An 11,858-nucleotide genomic window follows, 5' to 3' on the forward strand; every position below is an offset into this window, starting at 1 on the left:
CATAAATTCTTTTCAAAAAGATTTATCGGCTTCTTCTCCATATTTATTGTGAATAATGTACTTTATTGAAATGTGAAATTGAAAAGATTTAGCGAGCCCGGCCCCATCCCACCCTTCCCACCGAAAGTTGCGCCTCTGAACCTAGCAATTACTGACGCTAGAGGGACTATCTATGTTCGTTACTATGTAAACTTTACGGAGCTGTCATAAATAGTTTCAGCATATGCGCAATACTGTGATGGCTGAAGGAAGTGCTGAATATAGATCTACAAGTCACGCTGGGTGTATTTAGACAAATTGAATTCTCACGCGCTGCAAGATATTTCTAATAAATAGACACACCAAAATTTACAGCCTTTACCAGAATTTCTGTACGTTTTACTGTTAAATTTTAAATCTAAACCAGTTTTGCTGTCAAGAGAATAAGTCCATCTCTTGTGCTTTTAGAAGCAACCTTTCTTTGGGGGGGTGGGGGGGGGGGTTCAGGATAGGATGGGTTAGTAAAATAGTTGTCGGACATGCGCATTAAAAGACGTGCTAATACTAATACGAGGTCAATGTTACAATAGAAGCTGAAAAAATAAAATCAAATTCTAGGATTTAGGATTCCGATTTCGCTCATTTTTGTATTTTCGCACGTTGCATGAAATAGTGGTAGGCATGAAGCTTGCGAGTTTTTTCTCTCTTTTTCCAAATCCATTTAGGGAAGGCTACATTTTGCCCGACGAGCTTGCTTTAAAATCCCAACATATATTTTACAACCAATATGCCAAAAATGGCATTAATCATCATCTGATTTTGCGACGGTTAGTGATGTAATCTGTTCTAAATAATTGAAAAACATGCGCAATACTACTACGGCTAAAGGAACTGCTGATTATAGGTCTTGAGGCCACGTATGATGTATTTTAGAATTTAAACATTCTAATTTTCTATAATTTGAACTGGCCCGCGCTGCAAGAAATCTGACTGGCTTAGTGTGAGTCTTTGAAAAGAATAAAACGTATAGCCTTTGCCAGGATCTGTGCAGTCCTTTAAAACTGATGTCAAATTTTAATGTCATAAGAATCCTTTTGAGGGAGAGGGTGGTATGAGGCTGGGAAACTGCAATCGAATAATGGTTGTTGGTCATGCGCAGTAGAGCAAGTGTTAATACTGGCATGCGCAGTTGAGCTAGTGCTAATACGAATACGAATTAAGTCAGGTGTGTAATACCGTAAACATCTTTGATATCAAGTTAACTATGAGGAAATATTCGATAGCCGTCAAATAGTATAAAAAAGGTTCGCTTATGAATTTGCATCCATTCTCATTGGAGAAAGGTTCAAGTCCTCTACCACAAGAAGAACGAAGAACTGTCGCTTTTCTGTTACAAGAGAAAAATGGTAAGTTTTATTTGACAAAATGTTAAATCATTTTAACTTATGCCTCTAGCGTGGACAATAACTCGTATGCAGTCAATAAGTCATATGCAGTACATACATCGAACATTTTTTTAACCAACCAAGAGAGATTCGGAATAGAAACTATCCGTTGCTTAGTTTTTGGTGAGTCATAGATCCCTGCAGTCGAAGCCTTACTATGTCCATGATAAAGCTTCCTACGCGGTCTCTGAGGCCACGGAGGTCGCTGTTGCCTTTTTAAGAAAAGCAAAAATATCTAACACATATTATGTTTCCTTTAGTTTCACCAGGAGTTCAAAGTGTTCCTTCTGTGTTTTGTCGTCCTTGTTGCTGCCACATCTGCAGCCACTGTCTGTAAATGTGAAGAGAAAAAGGTACAAATTAAATTGCTTTGATTTAGTGTTAACAGTTGCACGTTAACCATCATTTCATGAGTTCCATATACCAAATGTTGTAAAGAAATTCATTAAACTGCAAAGATTTCGTTGCGTTGATCAGTCGAGTTTAAAAGAAAGAGTGGAAATGTAGGGGTCAATGTGATTTGGAAAGAAGTCAATAACTCAATAAACCCTTTAATGCGCAATAATTATTTATAAATTGATATTTTCTTGACTTAACAGGATACCGAGTCAAAGTACAATGTGAAAATTAAAGATGGGGATAAAGAAATTGATGAAGAGATTAAAGTCGACACTGAGAAACAAACAGAGACCGTGAGTGTCTCAAAGACGAACACGGGGAACGCGGGAGAAGTCAAAGTAGTTTACGACTTTGAAAAGGTAAAATACAATGTGTAGCGATTGCACGATTCACTGGCTTTAAATTTTTCAACAGGATAGGTCCTGATCGGCATTCTTAAATATTGAACTAGAATGGAATTACTGCAGCCCTTTTAGTGTCAGAAGTCTTTTTTACTCATTTGATTATTAATTTCGGGAATCCCTCATGATCAATCGCTTAGCCTATCCGCCTGTTTTTATCAGTATAGGGTTGTAATTCTTCGGTTAGAGTCACGCCAATTCGTTTTATTTACTGTTTTCTCTCTGACTCTAAATATAAGTCATGATATCGTAACGTGATTGCCTATCTTTCTTTTAGAACTTAACCATGCAGCGACTTTCCGCTGCTAAAGCCTGTTTCCTGATTGAGTCCACTGGGGACGTGCCAAAGCCTGAGGTGCTCATCAAGTTACTCGACCAGGTAATTCAATTCAGTGAGATTTGCTTTTATTTAATTTTTTACATAATTCTGCAATAGGCTTCACCTGGATGCACGTGAGATGAAATGGAATTTGATACTGAATTTTAATTGGTAGCTTTCATAAGATTAAATTTCGATAAACATTTCAAAATAAAAATGAGCGTTAGAAATTTTACACAACGTTTCGATGTCGTCATGACATCATTATCAAGTGACAAGAAAATAACGGTTCAACAGTGTTATATATGCGGTGAGAGGTGTGATTGTTCATTAACATATTTGTTTAAACAAATAGTTTCGCGCGGATGGAATCCGATTGCGTGTTCAGGCTAGGTTTCTTCTTTCTAATAAACAGCATTTCGTAAATCAAACAATCCAGGTTTCCGTTGCATTTCTTTAGGACGGAAAAATTATTGGCAAGGTCGTCGATGTTATAAAGGCCGTGATCGTTCTTTAAATACTTTCCGATTGCGGAGAACCTGTGTTCATCCGGCAATACGTTGGTGCAAATGCCGGCTGGTATACCCGACATACTCTGCATCGCACAGATCACATTGGTAATTGTACACTACGCATTGCTGATTAATTAGAGGTGGTTTTGGTTCACGCATCTTGAGATCTTCACAGATTTTGCGACTCTTGAATACTGGTTGAAGAGTGTGATCGATTTTCTTGCTCAGGTCAGATAGTTGTTTTTTCACTGCATCGGCCGACGTTTGATCTTTAAATGGCAATACCACTCGGTGAACAGTATCTTCGTTGACTGGTAGTTGAGGTGGCACGAGAGGATCTTTGGTCATCATTGAGGTGACAAAGTGAAAAATGATGGAGTTAATTGGGCTTTCAGGGTACTTGAGGTTCGTAAACATCAGCTTCAGGCGATCACACTCTGTCACGAGACTCCCATTGGTTCTTAGTTGCTACTTCTAGAAGTTGAATCAGGTCAGGCTGGGTGATGTTTAACTAGCCTTTCTGACAAACGGAATCGGCAATCTGCTTTGGCAGAATCTTACGAACCACAGAATCGAGGTGATTCTCCTTCTGCAACAAGGGGTGATAATGTTTCAATGGCCGGCCTTTCATTTTTGGTCTCTGCAAGCTGACAGGAGCGAATTTAGATGTTAAACATCACCCAGCCTGACTTGATTCAACTTCTAGAAGTAGCAACTAAGAACCAATTGTTCCAGTTCGATGGCAAGCTTTATGAACAGACTGACGGAGTGGCAATGGGCTCACCTTTGGGACCCCTTATCGCAAACGCATTTCTCTGCTCCATCGAAGAGAAATTAGAACATGACAACAAGCTCCCAGAGTTTTATAGGCGGTACGTCGATGATACGCTTGCCACGATGAAGGATGTGCCAGCAGCAGAAGCCTTTTTAACAACACTTACCAACTGTCACCCATCCATAAATTTCACAATGGAACTAGCTTCTGACAACAAGCTACCATTTATTGGTATCGAAATACTTAAGAAAGGTCACGAACTGGAAACCAGTGTTTACCGGAAGCCAACAAATACCGGCCTACTACTCCATCACCAAAGCCATGTGGACAAAAGGTACAAGCAATCGCTCATTAAAACCATGTTAAACCGTGCTTTTCACCTGTCATCCACATGGGAGTCTTTCGTGACTGAATGTGATCGCCTGAAGCTGATGTTTACGAACCTCAAGTACCCTGAAAGCCCAATTAACTCCATCATTTCTCACTTTGTCACCTCAATGATGACCAAAGATCCTCTCGTGCCGCCTCAACTACCAGTCAACGAAGATACTGTTCACCGAGTGGTATTGCCATTTAAAGATCAAACGTCGGCCGATGCAGTGAAAAAACAACTATCTGACCTGAGCAAGAAAATCGATCACACTCTTCAACCAGTATTCAAGAGTCGCAAAATCTGTGAAGATCTCAAGATGCGTGAACCAAAACCACCTCTAATTAATCAGCAATGCGTAGTGTACAATTACCAATGTGATCTGTGCGATGCAGAGTATGTCGGGTATACCAGCCGGCATTTGCACCAACGTATTGCCGGATGAACACAGGTTCTCCGCAATCGGAAAGTATTTAAAGAACGATCACGGCCTTTATAACATCGACGACCTTGCCAATAATTTTTCCGTCCTAAAGAAATGCAACGGAAACCTGGATTGTTTGATTTACGAAATGCTGTTTATTAGAAAGAAGAAACCTAGCCTGAACACGCAATCGGATTCCATCCGCGCGAAACTATTTGTTTAAACAAATATGTTAATGAACAATCACACCTCTCACCGCATATATAACACTGTTGAACCGTTATTTTCTTGTCACTTGATAATGATGTCATGACGACATCGAAACGTTGTGTAAAATTTCCATCGCTCGATCTTTTTATTTTGAAAATGCTTTCATAAGGTCAAACTTTTTAACGAAGGGATTTTAAAATCGTTGGATAAGCTTTTGTTAACCCCAACTAAAGGAGCCCAGTATTAGTTTAAATCTCCTCATTTTCTTATTTTATTTTTTAAAATAATACTAGGGAAACGAAATCCAAGGAGACCTCTCCTTTATCAATCAGGCCTTCTTCCAACTTCAGACGTTTGGCAGGGTGTTGATCGATTTTGAGCTGAATGTACTTAATTTGTCTAAAATATAAGCATTTCTTGTTCATTCAAGCTTCTCTTGTCATACTTTACAGCAAAGCGGCACTTTAACGGCAAGGAATGGGACAGACGAGGAGTACGATGTTGTTTCGACCGTCAGTGATCGCTCGTTCCTGGGTGATGAAATGGCTTCTATGTGTGCAAAGCTGCCCATTTATCGCGTCAAGAAGAGCACAACTCGACGTTAGTGTTATACCTCATACTGTTATTATAATCAAAAGTGTGCCGCTTATATAGGATACTTAAAAAAGAAAATTCTTACTGCCGTTCAGTTAGTATTATTCCTAGTCCTATTCACCCAAAAGTTTGGGAAATCGTGATGCTAAAATCGTGAAGAAGAAATGGTCGAAAAAGTAAGACACTACGTTTTCGACAAATTTAAACTTCTTCGATAAATAGGTTATTCAAGTTCACTCAGTTTTTGTCCTCTAGAAGGCATTATGATTTTAATATGAGTAGCATTCGAACTGACTCCTAGCCTGGTCATTAATGTTGTTGGACAGTCCTAACTCGGTCATCAAAAGTTCCTGAAAAGTCTTAACATGGAATTGTTAATTACCAACCAAGAGAAACACCTCAATAGGATAGGACTTGGAAATTGAGAATATCATAATTTAACTTTTCGTCTACCGAAGGAACGCTCGACCGGCCGTTTCTTGCCGAGAGAAGATCTGACTCAATCGTAAAAACTTTTTTTCCTTGGCCATCGTAGCTTTAGAAGAAACAAAACACAAACCGCGGTGATAAACATGGAACCAAAACGCATGTTAAACAAAGTTAATTTCCTTGACGTTTCGTATGTACAACATACATCTTCAGAAGTGACCGTTAACTAGATTACAATCGAAATTTAAACGCGAAGAAAAAGAAAAAGACTGGTATCTAATAATATGTAACAAGACTAATAGTTAATAACAAACAGATGAGTCTGCGGGAGAGAAAAAAAAATTACCATAATAATAATAACAATACAAAATGCTAGTAAAGAAAAAGTTTTTCACTACCAACGTTTTCATTCAAGGCTGGCTTTAAATCACGAATTAACAATGTTTACTAAAATTTTACAATGTATATCTGACCTACCAGTTGCTAAGATATCAAAATTGTCCCATTTAATATTATGACCCGTGGAAGTAACGTGATCCGCAATGGCTGAGGTGTGACCGCTTTTAGCAAGGGCCTTAAAATGTTCAGTTTTTCTATCGTGTAGTCGACGCTTTGTTTTTCCTATTCGCTCTCATCTATCTAGACACTAAGTGCTCAGTGGCTTGTTTTATGTCATGCCGTTCCATTTGCAAATTAATTATGTTGGAATTACGCTTAACTGTCAATAGCCTATTTTTGAGTAGATATGTGAAGCATATATCATAAATTTACCTAATTTTTAATATTTTGTCTTTCTTTTCTCTTGCTGGCTGACTGATCTGACCGGACTGACAGACAGACAGACAGAGAGACAGACTGACTAACTATATGACCGACTGACTGAATCACTCCCTCCCTCCCTCCCTCCCTCCCTCACTCACTCACTCTTGATCACTCACTCACTCACTCACTCACTCGAGATTCTCAATTCACAAAAGTAATTAGCACTATGAGTTTCCCAATTAAAAGTATACCGATATGGTAAATATTATTTTGCTTTGCTATTAGTTAACGTTGAAACCTTTATTGTAACTAGACCAATACCTCCCTTTGGAGAGTAAGCCTGGCGCAAAAAAGATATACTATTTTCATTACTCACTCACTCACTCATTCACTCACTCACTCATTCACTCACTCAGTGACTATCTGACTGATTGTCTGGCTGGGTGACGGACCGATTGGCTTACTAAGTGGCTTATTTACTTACTTTGCAGGTGTAAAGCGTTGGCCTTGCCATTATTATTGCTACCGCTATTGTCATTATCACTGGATTTTTTATCGTTGCCACTGGAAATGTGTGTGGCATCGCTGCTACTGAAAACATCAAGATGCTGCAAGGCTCGTCGTGTGATAGAGATAAATAAAAATATCCAGATGCTAGTGACTATCATATTTTGCTGCTTTGATTAAAAATTTGTGATTTGGAAGAGCTGATTTAAAAGTGAATGAACTTCTAAAAGTACATTGCGGTATTGAGACCTGTAAACTATATAGTTTATACCATGAAACAGCGAAAGAAAGTCTGTTTCTTTAGACTGCCAAGTCTTCGCAACAATTTCAGACGAGATCGATTGGCTAAGATGCTATTGTTTTGTAGAAACAGGGCTCCTGGTAGAAAAAAATGACTTCAAGCAGGAGCCATAATCGGGGACGGAGACCGTAAGTCTCGGGATTCGCGCGCACCTATGATATGGGACAATTTTTCTATTTTTAGAACAAATTGCGCCATCCTGACGTCATATATCCGCGCGGATTCACGCACATGTCAGGGGCTCTCGCGTGGATGTTGTCACGTTGCGTGATCAAATGGTGAGAGTTGAGAGATTCTCTTGCGTATTTTTCACAGCGATGGCAGGGAATAAGGCAGGGAATACGAACCAGGGCGCTTATATGTAGTTTTATGCTCTGAGCTAACGGAAAAGGTGGGTTTTTCAAGGTCGAAAACAAGACTTCAATCTCGCGCTGGGAATGAATAATAAGATCTGCTCTCGCTAGTTGTAAGCTTACGCGTATGCTTAAGAATATAGCAAGAAAACTCTCTACTCTGGTATCGAGTTAATTTGTGAGTTTCTCAGACAATGTTTAATCATAACCAAAACCTGTTTTGATGGTTTCTTATTGTCTCTGCTTGTTTGGTGAGTTTGCAAAGGTTTTTGAAAGGAAAGTCTGACGCGTACAATTAGCTCATTTGCATAGTGCAGCTCGTGCACTTTCAAGTCCGAGTCGGTGTTTTCAATTGTTAACAAATCTTGACAAAGATTTCCTTCGTTATCTTTTGTGCTGAGATGCTGCAACAAATTTCACGAATGCAAAAAAGGCTACTAACATCATGTGTGTTTCTTCAACATAAGCATAGTGAAGTTTTACACTGCGAAAATGAAAATAGACAAGGAGTTTTGATAACTCGATCAACAAAATCGAAATCGTTATTCCAAGTTGATTAAAGAAAGCGTCATCGTAACTTTGCTGATTGTTTCTGCTTTATTCACATATTTTCAGCCTAGCTTTTAATATGTTCTGAAACATTTATCAATCTTAAACGTATTTAAAAACCATAGAGCTATTGTTTGAGTTCGATGTACGCTTTCACACGAAAGTGCGGCGGAAGTACAATTTGTCATGTTTAGTGACTGTACAAAACACGCATCGGCGGGCGCTCTCATTCATCGACAACAGAGAATTTACTGGATTTTTACACGAATGAAACTGAGCAGTATCTACGGACGTACAGTTATTAAGCCTCGATGAAACATCAAGCGTTGCTTACAATTCAAGCGAAAGTCAAACTAGCAATTATTGTGTTTTACTTTTCGGTCGCGATAGACTGACAAATTCCTCGCAAGCGTGTGGCAAGAGGAGCTATGAAACTATGAAGTCCTGAAGCTCTGCTATATCTAAATATATCCACCTAGTTTTTTGCTGTGTAATGGAAAAGCTATTAATCTTCAACATATGTGAAATTTAAAGTGGAGTAATGTACAACTCATGTAAAAGAAGCATCAGTCGGAACACAACTTGGTCAGCGATATATATAAGCTTAAAGCGGAACATACCTAAATTCGACACTGTCTTACTTCACTCAAACTGGAGCAGCTTACGACGAAAATACTTAAGCAAAATTCCAACAGACGTAAACGCGTTGAGTTGTGGGGCAAAAACATGAAACATTTCGGGAATTTCGGACGCCATTTCCCCCGCGCGACATCCGCAAAAATCCTCGCAGCATGTACGCGCGTGTGCCGCAGGTGATGGCGCAATTTGTTCTAAAAATAGAATTATTGTCCCATATCATGGGGACAACCCCAATACTAGAAATGGCGCGCGCTTACGGTCTCCGTCCCTGATTATGGCTCCTGCTTCAAGATAAAAAAGCTTGGTTAAATTTCGGAGAAAAGTGTGAGACTGTGTAGGAAAGTAGTTCAATAATGCTATTGCAAAATGTATAAGTGCGAATTAAACAATAAATTCAAGAAATGAAACAAATAAAAGTCACTTGTGCTCTTAACTGAGAAACGTGTGCTTTGTGAATAAAAGTGTATTTCTGTCTGATTTGAGCATTTGCATCTATCAAGGATATAAGTTCTGATATTCAGTGCAATCCGAAAAACTCCCGCGCTTTTGAGAGTTTTAGTCTTTAATTTCCGCGTATTTTTGAGTAAGGTGTAACCTGAGAGTTTGAGAATAGAAGGCAATTTACGTCTAGTATATTTGCTGCTAATATCCGCGAATAATTTCTGTTGAAGTTTCCGTGTTAAAGAATCTTGTTTGGTTAGTCTAAGTGACGTAACTCTGAAACGGTGAAGAACTTCGCCGAATTAAACGTGAAACGAAAATCATGATAAATATCCGTACTGAGAGAAGTAGTGCGCTCGTCTCCGGATCGAGCCCTGGCCGGGAACATTGTGTTGTATACGTTCTTGGGCAAGACACTTTACTGTCACATTGCCTCTCTCCACCCAGGTTTATAAAGGGGTGCCGGCGAATTTAATGCTGGGAGTAACCCTGCAATGGGCTAGCGTCCCATCCAGGGGGGAGTAGTAATACTCCCAGTCGCTTCATGCTAGAGAAATCGGGATAAGCTGCGGCCTGATGGGCCACTTTTCTCGTCTGCAGACTTTACCTTTACCTTACTGAGAAAAGAGGAAACACTGATGGCAAACCTCTCGCAGTCTGTTTACAACTTAACAGTAGAGAAGCCGTTTCCGGAAAATAACACCGAATGCCAATTCTTGCGCGCCGCTGCTTTTCCCCTGTCACTAAGGGCAGGTTTTATCGATCTATTGTATAACTCTAACAAAGGGCCGGTAAAAGCAATAGTGACGGCGGAGTAACACAGTTTAAGAAATTTATGAAAAATGAACATTTTCTTTGAAATTAGGGTTAAAATGCCACAGAATTATGATCACAAACTATTTTGTGACTTAAGTAACAACTATTAAATGGTCTGAAATGAATGTCAAAGACACATCCCCTTTAGAAAACTGCAACACCATATTTGAAAAAACATAGAATTTAAGCTAACGTCGTTGAAAGGGAAAGTTTCTGTAATGAATTTACCTTTTTTTAATCAAAAAATATGTTGCTCTCTCTCTTGAGTCTGTAGTTTGAGAGGAAGATTTTTTAAAAGTTCAAAGCGAAAAAAAAAAAATATATATATATATATCCTTCCACGGTTTTTTTAATTTTGAATATGGGCCAAAAATGCGTAACGAACGCAATCTATTGACACGGCTGGACAGAACGCCTGAGAGTAGTGCATTGAAAAATCGCAAATTAACTATAAAGCCTCGCGAAGTCGAGTTCTGCGGTTTTTATCCGTAAAAGGGTTTGGTGTAATTTCAGTCTACTCGTCCTTATTAGCTTCCGTAGCCCTAAACATATCTTTCTCAGTCTTTAATCCGTTAAAAAAATGTACGGCGTATGTGCTTTTTCTAGCCTGTCATTTCTCAGAAATGCCGACTGAATAGGCCCGGAAAAACACTTCTCCTTTCAAGGAGAAGTGTTTATGCTCGACACTTGTGCTCTTAAAAGAGCACAAGTATCGAGCATGCAAGTGACCACTTTATTTATTTTATCTCTCCTTCACTGTTTAAGATGCACCATATTATGATTCACATCACAGCACTGTTATACTATGTATTACAACTACAACCAAAGTACTCGTCTTACTCGTCTTGAGAATGGATGCAACAACCAACTTTTTTTTTATACTATTTGACGGCTGTCAAATATTTCCTCATTTTCAACTTGATACTGATGATGTGTATGGTATTTTACTCTTCAGCCGACCTTGTGTTATAGTATAAGTACTTGATCAACTGCGCATGCCAGTATTAACACTTGCTTTACTACGCATGCCCGAAAACCATCATTCAATAGCAGTTTTCCGTACCCATCCCATGCTGAACCTCAAAAAGTTGTTTAAGACAGCAAAATTTGACATCAGTTTTTAATTTTTAAAGGATTGCACGGATCCTGGCAAAGGCTATACGTTTATTGCTTTAAAAGACTCACACTAAGCCAGTCAGATTTCTTGCAGCGCGGGCCAGTTCAAATTATAGAAAATTAGAATCTTTTAATTTTAGAATACACCATACATTGCCTCAAGACCTATAATCAGCACTTCCTTTAGCCGTAGTAGTATTGCGCATGTGTTTCAATTATTTACGACAGATTACATCACTAACCGTCCCAAAATCAGATGATGATTAATGCCATTTTTGGCATATTGGTTGTAAAATATATGTCGTGGTTTTAAGGGAAGCTCGTTGGGCAAAATGTAGCCTCCCCTAAATGGATTTGGAAAAAGAGAGAAAAAACTCGCAAGCATCACGCCTACCACTATTTCATGCAACGCGCGAAAATACAAAGATGAGCGAAATCGGAATCCTAAATCCGAGAATTTGATTTGATTTTTTCAGCTTCTATTGTAACATTGACCTGGTATTAGTAATAGCAATTC

The 11,858-nt window shown here is 38.9% G+C and overlaps 1 protein-coding gene across 2 annotated transcripts; it reads left to right on the plus strand.

Moving 5' to 3' along the window:
- The first annotated feature begins 1,298 nt into the window (after window positions 1-1,298).
- LOC145496427 (uncharacterized) lies at window positions 1,299-10,447 on the plus strand. Of its 2 annotated transcripts, none has more exons than XM_081476079.1 (6): window positions 1,299-1,385; window positions 1,685-1,777; window positions 2,024-2,182; window positions 2,502-2,603; window positions 5,287-5,434; window positions 7,111-10,445. In XM_081476079.1, exons 1-6 carry the CDS (start codon window positions 1,383-1,385, stop codon window positions 7,212-7,214), a joined length of 609 nt encoding a protein of 202 aa, XP_081332205.1. In that variant the 5' UTR covers window positions 1,299-1,382; the 3' UTR covers window positions 7,215-10,445. The 2 variants fall into 2 exon arrangements, with proteins under 2 accessions (XP_081332205.1, XP_081332206.1); XM_081476080.1 differs by having other exon boundaries at window positions 1,324-1,385; window positions 1,694-1,777; window positions 7,111-10,447.
- The last annotated feature ends 1,411 nt before the right edge of the window (window positions 10,448-11,858 follow it).

Source organism: Orbicella franksi, chromosome 9 (genome assembly GCF_964199315.1).
Source record: "Orbicella franksi chromosome 9, jaOrbFran1.1, whole genome shotgun sequence".
NCBI classification, from domain to species: domain Eukaryota; kingdom Metazoa; phylum Cnidaria; class Anthozoa; order Scleractinia; family Merulinidae; genus Orbicella; species Orbicella franksi.